At 40.3% G+C, this 19,672-nt stretch overlaps 1 protein-coding gene across 1 annotated transcript; it reads left to right on the plus strand.

The window, feature by feature from the left end:
• Nucleotides 1-11,780: 11,780 nt before the first annotated feature.
• FABP12 (fatty acid binding protein 12) lies at nucleotides 11,781-18,677 on the plus strand. The gene is made up of 4 exons (XM_011989766.1): nucleotides 11,781-11,916; nucleotides 13,553-13,725; nucleotides 16,548-16,649; nucleotides 18,535-18,677. The coding sequence occupies exons 1-4, from the start codon at nucleotides 11,844-11,846 to the stop codon at nucleotides 18,607-18,609; spliced, it is 423 nt and encodes a 140-aa protein (XP_011845156.1). The 5' UTR covers nucleotides 11,781-11,843; the 3' UTR covers nucleotides 18,610-18,677.
• The last annotated feature ends 995 nt before the right edge of the window (nucleotides 18,678-19,672 follow it).

The following is a 19,672-nucleotide window of genomic DNA, read 5'->3' on the forward strand; positions in this document are numbered from 1 at the left end:
TTGGTTGGTGGTTTTTAGGCTTTAAGTTTTTGGGGTGCAGTCTAAGTTGGGCTGGTGTCTGGAATGAGACTGGGACCTAAAAAAAGGAGTGTCCACACAGGAGCTCAAATGGGCTGTAACCGGTAGTATTCTGAGGACAGGCCTGAATTCTGAGAGGGGAAAGTGGTAAAAGCATTGTCTAGTCCTTTTTAAGTTGATGACTGAGCTTGGTGAGGTGTGTTTTTAAAAGACCATTAGTCCGTTCTGCCTTTCCTGAAGATTGAGGATGGTAAAGGATATAAAGGTTTCACTGAATACCAAGAGCCTAAGAAACTGCTTGGGTGATTTGACTAGTAAAGTCTGGTCCATTATCAGATTGTATAGAGGTGTGAAGGCCAAACCGAGGAATTATGTCTGACAGAAGGGAAGAAGTGACCACGGTGGCCTTCTCAGACCCTGTGGGAAAGGCCTCTATCTATCCAGTGAAAGTGTCTACCCGGACCAAGAGGTATTTTAGTTTTCTGACTCGGGGCATGTGAGTAAAGTCAATTTGCCAGTCCTGGGCAGGGGCAAATCCCCGAGCTTGATGTGTAGGAAAGGGAGGGGGCCTGAACAATCCCTGGGGGGTAGTGGAATAGCAGATGAACACTGAGAAGTGATCTCTTTGAGGATAGATTTCCATGATGGAAAGGAAATGAGAAGTTCTAAGAGGTGGACTAGCGGCTTGTCACCTACATGGAAGAGGTTATGAAATGACAACAGAATAGAATGGGCCTGTGAGGCTGGAAGGAGATATTTTCCTTGGTCTAAGAACTATTTTCCTTGTGTGGGAAGAGATTGATTGGAAGTTTCAGTGGGGGAGTAGGTGGGAGTGGCCGATGTGAAGGAGGAAAACTGCCATGAGGGACAGAAGTTGGAACACTAGTTGCTTTTTTAGCTAATTTGTCAGCTTAAGCATTGTCCTGAGCAATGGTTGGGGGAAGAAAATAGATTTGGGAAGTTATGAGAACTGTAGAGAGTTGAGCATAGTTTGTGATTTTTAGGGCCTCTAACAGTGTTAAAGCAGCGACAGCTGCTGCGTGCAGACATGAGGGCGAGGCTAAAACAGTAAGGTTAAGTTGTTCGGACAGAAAGGCTACGGGACGCGGTCCCAGCTCTTGTGTAAGAATTCTGTCCGCACTAACCATGCCTAGGAAGGAAAGGAGTTGTTGTTTTGTAGAAGGGATTGGGGTTTGGGAGATTAGCTGGACACGATCAGTACGGAGAGTAAGTGTGTATCTATGAGAATTATGCCGAGATAGGTAACAGATGAGGAAGAAATTTGGGCTTGACTGAAGTAATGGGGGCTGTCTGTGAAGCCTTGCAGCAGTACAGCCTAGGTGATTTGCTGAGCCTGATGGGTGTCAGGGTCAGTCCAAGTGAAAGCGAAGAGAGGCTGGGACGAAGGGTGCAAAGGAATAGTAAAGAGTGTGTTTGAGATCTAGAACAGAATAATGGGTTGTGGAGGGAGGTATTGAGGATAGGAGAGTATATGGCTTTGGCACCATGGGGTGGATAGGCAAAACATTATGGTTGATTAGGCGCAGATCCTGAACTAACTTGTAAGCCTTGTCTGGTTTTAGGACAGGTAAAATGGGGGAATTGCAAGGGGAGTTTACAGGGTTTAAAAGGCCGTGCTGTAGCAAGTGAGTAACAGGCTTGAATCCTTTTAAAGCGTGCTGCGGGATGGGATATTGATGTTGAGTGGGGTAAGGGTGATTAGGTTTTAATGAGATGGTAAGGGGTTCATGATCAGTTGCCAAGGAGGGAGTAGAGGTATCCTATACTTGTGGGTTAAGGTGGGGGGATACAAGGGGAGGATGTGAAGGAGGTTTTGAACTGGGGGAAAAGGCAGCAATGAGGTGTGACTGTAGCCTAGGAATAGTCAAGGAAGCAGATAATTTGGTTAAAATGTCTTGGCCTAATAAGGGAACTGGGCAGGTGGGAATAACTAAAAAAGAGTGCATGAAAGAATGTTGTCCAAGTTGGCACCAGAGTTGGGAAGTTTTAAGAGGTTTAGAAGCCTGGCCGTCAATACCCACAACAGTTATGGAGGCAAGGGAAACAGGCTCTTGAAAAGAAGGTAATGTGGAGTGGGTAGCCTCCGTATTAATTAAGAAGGCGACGGACTTACCCTCCACTGTAAGAGTTACCCAAAGCGTCTGTGATGGTCCAGGAGGCTTCCAAGGCAATGGGGCAGCGTCAATCTTCAGCCGCTAAGCGGAGAAGGTGTGGGAAGGAGTCAGTCAGAGAGCCTTGGGCCAGAGCTCCACGGGCTTTGGGAGTGGCTGCTGGGCAAGTTGGACAGTCCGATTTCCAGTGGGGTCCCTCACAGATGGGACACGGCTTAGGAGGAATCCTGGGCTGTGGGCATTCCTTCTCCCAGTGGCCAGATTTCCAGCACTTGTAGCAAGCTCTTGGGAGAGGAGGTTCTGGAGGAACCCCTGGTAGCTGCGGTTCAGGCTTTTGGAGCTGTGTGCCGGAGATGTGGCTGGGTTTTGGCCTGACAGGATCCCACATTGCATTTGCTCATTATGTTTCCTTAGTTTCCACAGATCTGTCACAATTTCCCAGGTTTTCCTTGTTACTCACGACCTTGACAGTTTGAAGAGTATTTTGTAGACTATCCCTCAATTTTGTCTGCACATATTTGAGATTACATGAAGATTAAATTTGGGTTATGAGAGTTTAGGAAGACCACAGAAGTGAAATGCCTTCTCACTGCATCCTAGCAGAGGGTACGTGATGTCAGCATGACTTTACAATGGGGATATTAACTTGATCCCGTGGTTAATGTGATATTTACCAGGTTGCTAAAGTTATTATTTTTCCCTTTTCATACTCTGTTCTTTGAAAGTGAGTCTAAGTGTGGTCTATGGTTCTCAAATTTAAGCCTGCATCAGAATCACTTGGAGGACTTATTAAAACTAGGCTCTTTTTTCATTTCTGATTCAGCAGGCCTGGGGCTGGGGCCCAGAACGTGCATTTCTAAAAAGTTATTTGGTGATGGTGATGCTGCCTAGTCCAAAGGCCATACTTGTGGAACTACTGGTCTAGAACATTTGTCCTTAGTTGCTGAGCCTTAGACTTGAGTCAGAATTGCCTGGGAATAATTTTAGAAATATATATTCCCAGGCTTTGTCCTTGGCAGTTCTGACCTATGCCGGCTCATAGGAGTTGGCATTTTTACAAATGCAAGTCAGGCTTGAGAACCATGAGGTTACTGCTACTCTGCAATAATCTGATTAAAGTGTAATTGGCCGAGAGCCTGGGGGCAAGTGCTCAGGCAGCAGGTGGGGTCCCAACAGCTCCAGCTGTAGGAAACAAAGGGTGGGAGAGCCTGGGAACCCAGCAGGGTCTGAATCATAGGCCTTCAGGCTGCCTGGGTTTGACCTTGCTGTCTTTATTCATCGCTCCAGGAAGTCTCTCTATTGTTTTGATTTGTCTGAATCACATGATTGCTCAGAAGCAGACAGCACCAGCAAGCCAGCACTCAACCCTAAGACCAGCCTTCAGTGAGCAGTCTGCTGAAATTCTAAAACAGAGTAAGGCGTTAGCATGGTACTGTTTACCAGCATCAACTAGTTTATTTTATTGCCTAAATCTTAAGTTCTTCAATATTCACGCAAAAGATGTTGTATGATTACAAAGATTCGAAGAGAAAATTGGCAGGAGGGGGTGATAAAGGAGGGAGAGATTTAAAAAAAAAAAAAAAAAAACACTAAAGAAGTAAGGAAAATGTTTTGCTTACATAAACTTCAGAAAAAATTTAATTTATATAATTTTATCATATGTTTAGTCATTATTATTCAGCCTTTATCATAATAACTTACTATTATAAAAATTACCTTTATCCTTGGTGAATATGATGAAAAGTATTATCATTTTTAAATGACAAAAAACAATTCCGTGTAATAAAGACAATTTCAAAAAAGTTTAAATGGTATTTTACTAATAAATAAACTTTTTATTTAAAACATAAAGGTGGCCAGGCTTGGTGGCTCACCCCTGTAATCTCAGCACTTTGGGAGGCTGAGGTGGACGGATAACTTGAGGTCAGAAGTTCAAGACCAGCCTGGCAAACATGGCAAAATCCCGTCTCTATCAAAAATATAAAAATTAGCTGGGTGTGGTGGTGCACACCTGTAATCCCAGCTACTCGGGAGGCTGAGGTATGAGAATCTCTTGAACCCAGGAGGTGGAGGTTATAGTGAGCCGATATTGCACACTGCACTCCTACCTGAGTGATAGAGAGAGACCCCATCTCAAAAACAATAAAAAAATTAAAAGTTAAAATAAAACATAAAGGTCCCTAAGATTCTTTAAAATGAGGTTTTTCTCTGTATTACTTTCCTGGGGCTGCCACAACAAATTGCCATAAACTGAGAGGCTCAAAACAACAGAAATGTGTTCTCCTACAGATTTGGAGGCCAGAGATGGAAACTAAGGTGTTGGTAGCTTCTAGAAGGCTCTGGGAGAGAATCTTTTTCGTGCCTCCCTTCCAGCTTCTGGTGACTGCTGGCAATTCATGGTGTCCCTAGGCTTACGGCAACTCTTCAAATGCTATCTTCATGTGACCTTTAACTTTGTGTCCATATGTCTTAAATCTCCCTCTCCTTTCTCTTGTAAGAACATATGTCACTGAATTTAGAGTTTGCCTAAATCCAATACAGTCTCATCCTGAGATCCTTAATTAACATCTGCAAAGATCCCATTTCTAAAGAAGGTCACATTTACAAGTGTACTGGGGGTTAAGGCTTGAATATATCTTTTGTGGGGGACACAGTTCAACCCACTACAATTTCAGATATAGTTTAGGTGCTTACACCCTCCAAATCTCATGTTGAGATGTCATAATCCCCAGTGTTGGAGGTGAGGCCCAGTGGGAGGCGTTTAGGTCATGGGGGCAGATCCTTCATGAATGGCTTGGTGCTGCCCTTGTAATAATGAGTAAGTTCTCGCTCTGAGCTCACACAAGATCTGGTTGTTTAAAATAATGTGGCACCTCCCCATCTCTGTCCCTTGCTCTAGCTCTTGCCATGCGATACACCGGCTCCCCATTTGCCTTCTGCCATGATTGTAAGCTTCCTGAGGCCCTCACCAGAAGCAAATGCTGGCACCATGCTTCCTGTACAGTCTGCAGAACCATGAACCAATTAAACCTCTTTTCTTTATAAGTTGCCAGTCTCAGGTATTCCTTTATAGCAATGCAAAAATGGTCTAACACAATTCGCAGCCCTATGAAAAAATGTTGGTTAAGTGTGTGAAGATCATTGGCATGGAGCAGTGCCATGTTACTGGTTGCTTGGAAGACCATGTGTCTCATCCCAGCCATTCAGCTCAGCTTCCTGTCTGCTGCCCACCTCCAGGTGTGCATTTGAGTAGTAGCACCAAGGCAGAAACACCCTGAGCCTCATGAATGGCCAAGTTTCCTGATGTTCTTAGCCAGAAAATACTAAGAGATGACCTGGTTCCCTTAATGCCCTGCCTACAAAGTCCACCCAATATAAGAAGAGAATCATGCAGATATTTAGGTTGCTATTTTTTGTTTGCCACAGCACTTAAATTTTTCTAGTGAACTTTCTCCATTTTCAATAAATTTTACTTTAAAAAGCCACTGTAAATTTTTTTTCCTTACAGAATGGTTTTAATCTAAGTGCATTAGAACAGCATGGAAAATTTGAAGGCTTAACATTGCTAAAGTGATGAAAAAAGTAGAATTTTATGGATACTGAGGGCTATTTCTGAAGAAACTTTATAATTTAACAGGCTCATTAACCACTTGAGTTTAGACTCAGGAAGAAGCAGAGAGCAGGACAGCTTTTTAAACTAGGTTTTTTTCCTCAATTTCCTAACACAACTAATGTTTGATTCTTGTATCGTTCTGCCTACGGCATGTAGAGTGATTTTTTAAAGATTCCATGTATATTTGACTAATAACCATCTCATGTTACTATTATAAAATGCCAGAGTTTGGCTCCTTATATTAATTTTTCTGTTGGCATTATCCATGACACAATTATAAAAATGTCTTTTGATGAAAAATCTGTTAAATGAAAAATGGTATCCACCATTCTTCTATCCCAAAAAAAGAAAGCCTATGGTAGTTGTTAAGTTATGATCCCCAGTTTTAAAAATTCACACTTGAGACTCTAAAACAGGGGTTGACAAACATTTTTTCTGTGAAGAGCCAGAAAAAATATTTGCTGGTCATACGTTTTTTATAACTACTCAACCTCACTATTGCAGCACAAAAGCAACCATAGATAATATGTAAAGGAATAAGTGTGGTTGTCTTCTAATAAAACTTTATCTACATGTGGTAGCTGGAGTTAGTATATGGGTCATAGTTTGCCAACCCCTGACCTAAAATATCAACTTGTTCTCCAGGTGTCTACTGTATCGCTAGATATCTACATGGAAACATTAAGGAATTTACTATAGTTTCAGATTCTCTTTCACAGAGTTGGAAATATTTTGGATGTCTCTTTCAATCCCCATTACATACTCAGTGGTAGGAAAGACCTATCCTAGGGATCTTTCCTTTAGTAGGCACTCAAGTGTTTATTGAATGAGTAAGGCCTGAGTTCTCCTGCATGCCAATATCTACAGAGTGCCCACTATGTCTTGTCCAGCTCCAAGACACTTCAAATTGCTTCGTTGAAATAATTCAAGTTTAATATGCCAAAAGGCTGGAAAATCTTGCATGGTGGGGCTTTCCTCTCCTGCTTTGTAGGAAAGTTATGAGATCTGTACTTCTGTTATGGATAAATATAGTCACAATACTTTTCTATAGAAAGAAAAAGTGTGTGTGTGCATATATATGTGTACATATGTCGGAAAAGCAATCAGATAATTATGTTCTGTAAGAGAATCCAGAAGATTCTTTCATGTTTACTGGGCCATCAGGAATGCACTGGTGAGAGGGGCCACAGCGTCATTAAGAGTTTCAGTAGTTGCTCTTGTTGGGTTGTCAGAGTTCAGCTCATTGGTAGCGATGGGAATGAAGAGAATTTGATGCAATCTGGGCCAGATGGCAGCACTTTTACTGCCAGAAACCAGGGGATTGATTGCACTTCACCATAAAATGGGGCAAGGTTGAAGGCACAGCTAAGGGTGTTTGACCTGGAAGGGGTTATGGAGATTATTAAAATAACACTGAATCCATAGAGGCAAAATAGATGTTTAGCTAACAAGGGTGCTGCTTCATATACACAATCAAAAGAAGGCAAGAATGGATGGGCAGCAGACTAAGGACAGGCACCCCAGTAGAAAGTCATGATCCTCTGCCCAGATTCCAGATCTGAGCCAATTTTCAGACCCGGATACCTTTGTCTCAATAGGTGACAAGCCCACAGAAGGAAGAACCCTGAAATATCATAAACTGTTAATCTCCCCCATTTTCCTCAAAGGAGATCTGTTATCATTTACTTGAGAAAATATGCAATGAGGAAAGAGGAATATCCAGATATTCTGATAGACTTTGGTCTGAATTATTGTTGATTCACCAAGTTGCAAATCCTTATGTTAGAGTGAAGGCATACAGCAGCTAGATAATAAACAGAACCCTGGCCAAAGTCTAGGTCTCAGTAGGTCCGGTAGGTCTTTGGATTCCTCCAGAAGTAACTTCCCTAGGGCCTGAATGCTAATTGGGATTGACTCTTTGGCTGTTGGAGTAAGCTCCCCCTTTCTCATTTTCTAATCCAAACAAGAATTATCATAGTCTGGAAGGAAAAATGGAAGCTTCTGAAACTGCACCCCCACACTCCTACCTTCTTCACTGCTATCCTCTCTTCAGCCCTAGATAAGATGGTGAATAAAAAATATTGTATTTGGTGGCAGGAGAGGAGTAAGGAATGACAGAAATCGGGGCTACTCAAAATGACTTTAAGACTGCAGAAGGTGGTGGTTCATATCAAAGCACCATTTGATTCATGAGTGTGATCACTGCAAAATCCAAATGAATCTTAAGAGTATTTCTAGCCTAGTGAAAAATCATCTAATAACCCCAATGGTGGCTACTGTGCTTGAAGTGTTATCTTTGTTAGTACAGATTAATACACTGTCAGGTACATGGTGTTCAGTCAGACCATATTTCACATTCTTTCCTACCTCAATTGGGAAAGATCAGAAACTATTTGCATTTGCATGGAACAGACAATGATATACGTTTACACTTTTTTTTTTTTTTTTGAGTTACAGTCCCACTCTGTTGCCCAGGTTGGAGTGCAGTGGCGTGATCTCGGCTCACTGCAACCTCCATCTCCCGGGTTCAAGTGATTATCCTGCCTCAGCCTCCCGAGTACCTTGGATTACAGGTGGCCACCACCACACCCAGCTAATTTTTGTAATTTTTAGTAGAGATGGGGTTTCGCCATGTTGGCTAAGATGGTCTCAAACTCCTGACCCCAGGTGATCCGCACACCTTGGGCTCTCAAAGTACTGGGATTACAGGTGTGAGCCACCGATTTTGTCCTGTGGCTATGTTAACTCCTACTCTTTATTGTAATATAATCAGATGAGATCTAGGCTGTCTGGATATTTGGCACAATATCATGTTATCAGGCAGGGTGAACAAGAAGTGGCCAGTATACTGGAGGCCTTGGTAAGACACATTTGACACAGAATATGGGAGTTAAAGTTGGTGATGATTGAGGCAACTTCTACTTTTGTTAAGTTCTTAGGGGTCCAGCTTGGCCAAGGGCATGTAAGGATATATTTTCCAAAAGATAAATTGCTACATTTTGCCTCTTCTATCAAAATTCTTGTGGGACTCTTTGGCTTACTGTGGCAACATACTGCGCATTTAGGAATGTGCTGCAGTCCATGTACTAGCTGGCATGAAAGGCTCCCTGCTTTGAGTGGAGCCTAGAGCAGGAAATGGTCTGCAGGAAGGAAGGGCACTGATATGAGCTGCCCTGATTCTTGGGTCATGTGATTGGTAAACTCCACAATGCTGGAGGTATTGGTAAGAGGAAAATATGCAGTATAATGTGTATGGTGTGTGTGTGTGTGTGTGTGAGAGAGAGAGAGAGAGTGTGTGTGTGTATGTGTGTGTGTGTGCATCATAGCACCAATGTCTGGGGTTGTGAAGAAAGATCATGCCATCTGTAACAGAGACTCATACACCTACTAAAACAGAGTGCCTAATGTGTTACTGGGGCCCCATAGAAACAGAATTCTTGACTATAGGATATCAAGTAACAATGTATCTGGAACTATCCATTATGAGCCGGGTTCTGTCAGACCCATAGAGTCATCAAGTCAGGTATGTCCAGCAGAAGTCCATCATAAGATCAAACTGCATATCTGGATTCAAGCCTAAACAAGACCAGAAGTCCTAAGGTAACTGCATGAGCAGGTGGTGCAGATCCCCATGTCACCCACCACCACAGCACGAGCACCCCTCCTTCAGATCATGCTCCAGACAGTATGTGGGTCCCATGTGACCAACTAAAGGAGGAGAAAAAGCCTGAGCATGTTTAATGTACCAGTCAGCTCAGGGTGTGGAGGCAAGTTAAAAATTGGCAGTGGTTTCATGACACTTGGGGTGTGGGGGGGACTTGAGGAACTGGTAAGGAAAATCATATCAATAGACAAAGCTCAGAGTTATGCACCTGTTCCCTATGTCATGTGGAGGACACAATGGCTTGGGATGGGAATATATACATACTTACGGGTGGAGGCGAATCATCTGAAAAGCTGGTCAGGGACGTGGAAGGACAAGGACTGAAAAATTGCAGACAAGAATATTCGGTGGAGGGGAATGTGTGTGAACTTATAGGAGTGGACAAAATATGTGAAGATATTTGGCTCTCATATTAATGAACACTAGAAAGCATCAATCACAGAAGAGGCACTGAACAACAGAGTAGACAAAATGACTAGGCCAGCTGACATTAGGCAGTCTTTGAGCTGATGTGATAGACACATAAATGGTGGAGCCACAGTTGAGAGATAGAAGCCGTACATGGATTCTGTCTCACATCTCAGTACTGACACCTCTGCAAGTCTAAGTTGTCAGCAACAGGGAAAACCACCGCTCCCACTACATCTTCTTCCAGGAGGTGATCTTCAATCATAATTTTCCTTCTGGGAGGGGAATCAATGTGCATCCAACATATATGGCAGCACATTTGACATTTTCTTGAAAAATCTTGGGAATTTTAGTGCCTTCAGTGCCTACTCTTAGTACTCAAATCACCCTCAATGTTGGGTTATTTCCTGGCTTCAACCTCATGCCTGTTAAGTTGAATAAGCATAGTCATACAAATTACTCAGGAAAACCAACCAATGAACTAAGGTTTTTTGTTTTGTTTTGTTTTACTTTTTTGACACACAGTCTCGCTCTGTCACCCAGGCTGGAGTGCAGTGGAGTACAGTGACACGATCTCAGCTCACTGCAACCTCTGCCTCCTGGGTTCAAGCGATTCTTTTGCCTCAGCCTCCCAAGTAGCTGGGACTACACGTGCACCCCACCATGCCCAGCTAATTTTTGTATTTTTAGTAGAGACAGGGTTTCACCATATTGGCCAGGCTGGTCTCGAACTGACCTCGTGATCTGCCTGCCTGGGCCTCCCAAAGTGCTGGGATTACAGGCGTGAGCCACCACACCCAGCCAAACAATGGTATCTTTACCAACCATATCTGGAACATTAAATCAATAGTGTAGCAAAATTTTTAGCCTCATATTAGGCATACAATGCTAGTTGCTTTATAAATGTTGAATAATTATCAATAAGACTATTGGCCTGGATGAGATATTAGAATTTGGAAATTTAACATTTTAATGGGAATTATTATAAAATGCCATGTCCCCATTCTTGTCTTAAAATAATTTTATAACTTCAGTATTTCTTAATAATTTTGTGTCAACCGATGGACATCAAGCTCTGCCTAGAATTGACAATGATGACCGCAGGGGCTGATGGAACGTATAAGGGCATGTTTGTCCTTTACTTAGCATTCGGAGCCTCCTCTTCTCTAGCTGATGGATTTGCTATTATATTCGTTGACCCCTCTTCTGACTTACAGATATCAGTGGACACTGAGATGTTACAGTCAAGGTTGAAAGGAACAGAAACTAGCCTAAATTAAAGAGGATTTAGAAGATATTTGGTGTTCTCATGGCAACGACGGCTCTCTAAGCTTTTCGAAAGTTGAGCTGGCACCTGGAAAAGTGTCAGTAACAGGGCTGTGTGTGTGCGCGCGTGTGTAACATGATCTCTGTTTTCTCTGTCCCATTCTCTTTTTTCATTGTGCACATGACTTAAGATGGTTGTTCTAGCCCTTACTAAACTTAACTTTTTACTTCAAATGTCAAGTACCATCTATGAAGTCTCTCTGGTGTTTAGTTCAAACTATCAAGAATGAGAATGATCTTCAAACAGCCAATAAATTGGCTTTTTCTGAATCATATTTGGACAGAGAAAGAGAGAGACCTGGTCACAAAAGTTCCATGGCATAAACACAGCTGTCCAGACCCAGCCCTTACACCTTGCTTTGTGCCTGGCAGGTCCTAGGAAAGGGGAGTAACATTTAGTTTTGATTCTAAATTAGTGTTGGAAAAGGTATATCTAGTTCTGCTAAACACTCTACCATGTTTCCATTTTCATCCTGATTTATTTACATTTAAGAACGCTTTTCTACTTTAGATGATACTCAAGGAACATTGCAAGGGTTAGAGTTCCTTATTTTATTTCCTGACTTTTCTCATTTCATTCTCTACCCAGAATTGTATTAAAAATAAGTTCCCATACTACTTCAGGGTATACCAACATACACCTGAAACTACTTTTCTCTGAGATCAACTTATCTCAGACAGAATGGTTGACCAGCTCCAAGGAACATGGAAGTCCGTTTCTTGTGAAAATTTCGAAGAATACTTGAAGGAGCTGGGTGAGCTATGTTTACTTGTATATCATATCCAGTAAAAATGGGCATTTTGGTAGCACAGAACTTGCTCTGTATAAAATAATATTAATCTTGGACTCCCTAATTTTTCACATAGGAAAAAATAAATATTGATTCAGTACCAAGATATAGTTCTGTGCAAAACTACGTTGGAGTTGACAATCATCCCTCATATAAGTTACCATGAATTTACAGAAACAAAGCAAGCATGTATCATATACTAAACAGCAAGTGATTTTGATAAATATTTTAAAGCAAAAAAATACGACTATTTTTAAAAATGATTATTTTGTAAACATTTGCTCTAAGCTTTAAGGGATCTTCAGAATAGAGTTCAGAATAGATCTTGTTTTTCAGCCTCTGCTGGCTGCTGGCTTTCCTTAGTGTGTGACTGCAATGCTCCAAACTTTGCTCCCATTTTCACTCTGCTCTCTCTTCTTCTGTAGTTTAGCATCCCTCTTCCTCCCTCTTAAAAGGGAACTTATGATTATGTTTGAGGTCTGCTCTGATAATCCAGGATAAACTCCGCATCTCAAGATCCTTAAATTAACCACATCTGCAAAGTCCCCTAACATGTAAAGGTAACATTCACAGGTTCGAGGGATTAGGATGTGAATATCTTCAGGAACCACATCCAATCTGTCACATCCTGTGATCGTGTTTTATAATATGAATCCTATGAACTGCATTGTAGTATTTTCCCAATATATCTTCCCTTAGAATTTTAACTTAGGTATTGCAGCATATGTAATGCTATTTCTACTGAAAATACTCCTACATGTGCTGCACAGAACTGTATATACAAGGATGTTCACTGCATGGTTATTTATAATAACAAAAACTGAAACAAATGAATTTCTCATCAACAGGGAGACAGACAAATTAAGTTTTGGTCTCTGCACACTGTGGAATGTTATGTACTATGAAAAAGTATATATCTATAAGTAGTGGCATGGAAAATTTTCAAGACATACAGATAAGGGGAAAAAGCAAGTTGAAAAACAATAGATACAACATTTATCTTTTTGAAAATCCTATAAATAATGGTGATGGTTGCACAACATTGTGATGTACTCAATGCCACTGAACTGTAACTTCAAACAGTAAATTTATGTTATGAATATTTTACCACAATAAAAACATACATCATTGAGGAAAAAAACCCATATATGTATACATGTAAGAATATAAGTGAAGAGCTAAATATCTGGCAAAATGTGTACCAAAGTATTTTGTTTGTATGTGAGTGGATATAATTAAAAGTAGGGAGATGGTTGATAGCTTTAATCAGATTTTCAAAGAGGTCCCCAAATCAACAAGATTAATAACTACTGGACTAGTGAAAAAAGAATAATCACTAAACAAAAACTAGAGACAGATTTTTTTTTCTGCAAAAATAGTCTATTTTAATATGTAATGGTGGAGCTGCTAGCTTGGGATATGTGAACTCATGCAGCATTAAATGGGTTCAACTCACAGATCTCCTAGTTTAGTTAGCAAAGAATTATACAGAGAATGTTGAGTTTTTGGAGTCAACAACAGATTTAAGTATTGTATTGTAATGTAATGCATTTGTAATTCTTTATATGAAAAGATAATACTCCTTTTATCTGGTTTCCAGGTATAGGAAGAGCCAGCAGGAAACTGGGCTGTTTGGCAAAACCCACTGTGACCATCAGTACAGATGGAGATGTCATCACAATAAAAACCAAAAGCATCTTTAAAAATAGTGAGATCTCCTTTAAGCTGGGAGAAGAGTTTGAGGAAATCACACCAGGCGGCCACAAAACAAAGGTGAGGCCTCCAACAGTCTTTCAGACACATTTCATAAGAATATTAGATACCATCCTAGGTAAGTAAGCAATTCTAGCAAACATATCTAAAGTCCTTAAGAGAAACTTTTGTCTAAAACATAGGTCTAAGGATGTCATATGTGAAGATAGAAATCTTCTGGGATGCTTGTGAAAAATGCCTCCTGCTCACTGCCATCCCCAGAGGCCCTGAAAATTGCATTCTTAATGAATCTGATGCAGATGCTTAGCAGACCACATTTTGAGAATAATTTCCCTAGATTACTGTTTAGTCCTCTCAGAAACAAAAGTTTTCCTTACCCATTTTGTAGCAGTTTTCCACACATAGAATTGCAGTGAATAAACCTCATATTAGCTGGTATAGGTAAGGTTATGCCACTATAACAACGAACCACAAGCCTGGAGTGAGTTAACACAATGGGGATTTATTTCTAACTTACAGTATATACATAGTGTTGGGTGGCGTTGGGGAAGTTTGTGTGTGTGTAGTGGAGTAAACAGGAAATCTGCTCCTCCTAATCTCTCAGGGATCCAGGCCAAAAGAGGTTCAACTACCTTGTAGCTGCGCCTGTGGACATTGTGGTCTTCTCCAACACCAAGGTAGACAAAGAGACACGGGCTTTTCATTGTCTCACCCTGAAAGTGCCACACAGAGTTTTCATTCATATCTCAGGGGCACATATCTCAGGAATATATTATTTATTTATAATATTTAATTTACTTCTATACTTACCATTTACAGTCTTTTTCCCTACATCAGAAGGTAAGCTTATCCAAAACAGGATTTCCTGTCTGTTTCACAGAACCCCGTGCTTGGTCGTGACAGTTGTTCAATAAATATTTATTATTTGAATGAATTAACTCAATAGAGGATTGTTAAACTATATGGAGGGTAATATCCTGATAAAAGGAACTATCATGCCACTGTAATAGTCGGTTACTAAATGAATATGAGAGTTTAAATTCTTATACCATATAAAATGGAAGAAAATTTTTGACTTAAATGCCTAATATGGATTTCTATGCTAAATTCTTAGCAATCTACTAGAATAAAAAAGCTAGGTTGGGTGCAGTAGCTCATGCCTATAATCCCACCACTTTGGGAGGCCAAAGCAGGAGGACTGCTTGATGCCAGGAGTCTGAGACCAGCCTGAGCAACATAGTGAGATCCTGCCTCTACAAAAAACACAAAGATTAGCTACTGTGGTGGTGCATGCCTATAGCTCCAGCTACTCAGGAGGCTAAGGTGGGAGGACTGCTGGAGCACAGGAGATTGAAGCTGCAGTTAGCCATGATTGCACCACCGCATTCCAGCCTGGATGACACAGTGATACCCTATCTCCAAAAATAACAACAGCAACAACAACAAAAAACTGGAAAATATTATTGGGATAAGAAGAGGAAAGAGGCCTTCTTTCTTTTAAGTAAGCTCATATAATGGGAGTTTGAATTCATTTCCCATGTATTATTATTAGTATTATTTTTTATTGAGACAGGGTCTCTGTTGCCCAGGCTGGAGTGCTGTGGTACAATCTTGGCTCACTCTAACCTCAACTACCCTGGCTCAAGTGATTCTCCCACTTCAACTTCACGAGTAGCTGGGACTACAGGCATGTGGCACCACACCTGGCCAATTTTTTATTTTTTATAGACATGGGAGTCTTACTGTGTTGTCCAGGCTGAAGTTTCACACTTATTTTGAAAGTTAAAATGTATTTGTAATTCTTTATGCAGAAAGATAATACTCTGCTTACTTAGTCAAAGATAAAACGAACATTTCATGGCAGGTGCAGTGGCTCATGCCTGTGATCCCAGCGCTTTTGGAGGCCAATGTGGGTAGATCACAAAGTCAGGAGATTGAAACCATCCTGGCCAACATGGTGAAACACCATCTTTACTAAAAATACAAAAATTAGCTGGGCGTGGTGGTACGTGCCTGTAATCCCAGCTATTTGGGAGGCTGAGGCAGGAGAATTGCTCGAACCAGGGAGTCAGAGGTTGCAGTGAGCCGAGATCTTGCCATCGCACTCTAGCCTAGGTGATGAGAGCGAAACTCTGTCTCAAAAAAAAAAAAAAACGAAAGAAAGAAAGAACATTTTACTTGTTCTTCAAGATAATATTACAGTTTTACTATTGTAAAACCTGTTTTCTTCAGCAGAATCAGCCAACAAATTTACTGCTGACAAAGTCTTAAAATAAATAGGGTTGTCCCAAATGTCCATCAGTGACAGACTGGATTAAGAAAATGTGGCACATATACACCATGGAATACTATGCAGCCATAAAAAAGGATGAGTTTGTGTCCTTTGTAGGGACATGGATGCAGCTGGAAACCATCATTCTCAGCAAACTATCACAAGAACAGAAAACCAAACACCGCATGTTCTCACTCATAGGTGGAAACTGAACAATGAGATCACTTGGACACAGGAAGGGAAACATCATACACCGGGGCCTATTATGGGCGGGGGGGATTGCATTGGGAATTATACCTGATGTAAATGACGAGTTGATGGGTGCTGACGAGTTGATGGGTGCAGCACAACAACATGGCACAAGTATACATATGTAACAAACCTGCACGTTATGCACATGTACCCTAGAACTTAAAGTATAATTAAAAAAATAAATTAATTAAAAATAAATTAAAAATAAATAATTAAATAAATAAATAAATAGGGTTGTCAACACCATTCTAAAACTACCTGAGAGTATTACAACAGCTAAAAAGAATTTGCCACCTGATAAAATTTTAGGGTTGAAATACGACAAGCTGATCTGAATTTAGTTTTTTCTGTTTTTCAGAGTAAAGTAACCTTAGATAAGGAGTCCCTGATTCAAGTTCAGAACCGGGATGGCAAAGAAACCACCATAACGAGAAAGCTGGTGGATGGGAAAATGGTGGTGGTGAGTGAGCTGGTCCTCTCTATCTTCCCACCTTCTGCACAACTAATATAAAATCACCCAGATAACTTGTTCTAAAACAATGAAAATGAATGCCATTTTCCTTGTTCTCATAGTTTAAAAGAATGAGAAAAAAATTATGAGATAAATGTATCATCACAAGTATTATATAAAATGTGTGTGGATTGAGGAACTAAAAAACTAAAGAGAATGAAAATACTATGCAGCCTAATCCTTTGACTATACAGGTAAACCAAAGCAAGCATGTATTTGTGCAACGAAGATATTAGCAGGGGTTGAGGGTTGTTGCCATTACTCCACTCCAGGATTAACTTCTCACTGTTTTTCCATCTCAACACCAAACAAAAACATGAAAAGGAAATCTAGACCAGGGATAAGAAGCTGAAGTGGTGTTTTTTTGGTGTATGAATGAGTTACATGTCACTACCATGTCCCTATGTTTTCATATATTAATATTATTTCCCCAACTTCCACAATCATCCTGTAAGGTAAGGCTTATTATCCCATTTAACAGTGAGGAAACTGAAATTCAGACATTGACTTACCTAAGGATATGCAGCTAGAAAAATGTGGTGGTACTGGGATGAGCAGTCAGGTTGTTTTCATTGGACAATCTATATTTTGTGGAATCCATCCTGCTCCCTTTCAGATGGTTTCCCAGGTCACCTTCCCCACTCTCCAGAGTAGAAGGATGTGTGTTCATGATTTTCCTCCTCCCAAACCGCCACCTCTACCAAAGGGAATAAAAAGGTGACTCTACATAATATAAAATAGTTCTAAGGGAATATGCAAGATTCGTGTGTAGGTTACAAAAATCTAAACTCATTTCTTAATACAGTGATTTTTTTTCTTTCTACAATGAAGGGTACATTTTATTCCTTATAAAGCCACAAGGGGAAGACCAAGGATGATTGATTTTATTGCTGTTTATAATGACATAAGCCAATAAACAGAAAGCTTTTAGAGTTCATTAGGAAGAACACTACACTCAGAATCCGAGGATGTGGATTTCCACCCCTGCCATTCAGTACTTATGTGACTTTGGACAATTCATTAAATCTCTTCAAGATTCAGATTCCTTGCCTTCAAGATGTAGGCAGTGTCTTTGTCAAAGGTTTTCTGAGAGAATTCAGGATTGTCATGTGTATATTAGTGCCCTAAAACCATAAAATACTACATCAGTGTAAGCTAGTATTATCATTTACAAAATGTAGAGTATGTAAAACAGCAAAATGCATCAATGTTGGCATTTAAAATATTTAAATAAAAACTTCAAATTCCAAATTGTATACCTAGCTTTATACATATATAAACATTATATATACTCTAAATATATCACATATATGTGATTTGCCACATATAGGTTATATAGAACATGGCAAAACCAGCTAACAGATAGGTCCTATCTATAGTCTATATAGATCTCATATATATTTTATATATATATATACACATATATATATATATTTTTTGAGATAGAGTCTTGCTTTGTCACCCCAGCTGGAGTGCAGTGGTGCAATCTTGGCTCACTGCAACATCCACCTCCCGGGTTCAGGTGGTTCTCCTGTTTCAGCCTTCTGAGTAGCTGGGACTACAGGTGTGTGCCACCATCCCCGGCTAATTTTTGTATTTTTAGTAGAGACAGGGTTTCACCATGTTGGCCAAGCTAGTCTTAAACTCCTGACCTCAGGTGATGCACCCGCCTTGGCCTCCCAAAGTGCTGGGATTATAGGTGTGAGCCACCGCGCCCAGCCTCTCTTTCAATATTTTTAAGGAATGTATGTGTAGATAGTACTTAGTTTGCACTTTTCTAAATGTTAGTTTCTCCAACTATACTGAAATACCTCATCTTTCTTTTGTCTTGTAGGAAAGCGCTGTGAACGGTGTTATCTGTACACGAACATATGAGAAAGTATCATCAAATTCAGTCTCAAACTCTTAGGGCTTTCTCAAGCTGTCCTCCAAACTACTGAGGTTGTTTAAATAAAACTCCAAAGTAAAATATTAAAACTGTTAATATGAGAGAACCTTTCTTTGCACAAGCATCAATAATTTTGCTTACCAAGTTGCACATGCCTGTATCATGTAGTACTTTGGCATTGACAGCCATGAGAATCCAGGATGATATATCCTGTTCAATTCAAGGCTGGGATAATATTTTCAGAGAGGCACTTCATGTTGATTTTTTTTCTTATTATGCATTTTATGTCCACCCTCTAAATTCAACATAATCTGTACTTTATTGGGAAAATAATATTTTTTAATAAATAGAATACAGCACACCTCGTAGGTATACCTCAGTTATATATGAAAAGATAAGAAACATATCTAGAACTAAGGCAGTAATTGACATTCTAATGTAATACCAAACTGTTATGACAGAGAACACCATATCCACTACCAACATCACTGAAAGCCACTACAAATAATATTCTGTTTTATTAGCACAAAATCTCACATACTATTAGGCTTAAGAGGGATTTTAGAAACTGTGTGGACTGAACACCTTTTTTGTGGATGGGGGAATAGGCCCAAGTCAGTTAACTGTACACTTTACTATCACTCAGATGGTTTCAGGAAGAATTAGAACCAGAATCTATGTTGCCCAGTTATTAACCTTACAACCATAACAAAGTGACCTTAGATTACAACGGTTAGGTAGAAAGAGGTTCATGGTGTACAATTATGAACCAAGTGTAATACTACATTATACTAATGAATAAACAAGCTTCCATTTGTCTTAAAATGTGTAGCAGGATGCCATAGCTGAGTCTAGATGAGGATATAGAGTTTTACCGTTTGAACGTGAGGCCTGTCATTGCTTATTTGTCCGAATTGACATATGGGGGATCTCAGTCATCTGGTAGATGCGGGAGAAGTGCTTGTTTATTTTTTGGTGTACTGAAGTGACAAAGAGGACAGTGGAAGGCATAGAAAGATATCTGTACCCTGAGATACTAGGACTGGACAGAGAAAGGATTTGAGACAGATGCTGAAGGAGCTGT

This window comes from Mandrillus leucophaeus, unplaced genomic scaffold, assembly GCF_000951045.1.
Source record: "Mandrillus leucophaeus isolate KB7577 unplaced genomic scaffold, Mleu.le_1.0 Scaffold361, whole genome shotgun sequence".
Lineage (NCBI taxonomy): Eukaryota > Metazoa > Chordata > Mammalia > Primates > Cercopithecidae > Mandrillus > Mandrillus leucophaeus.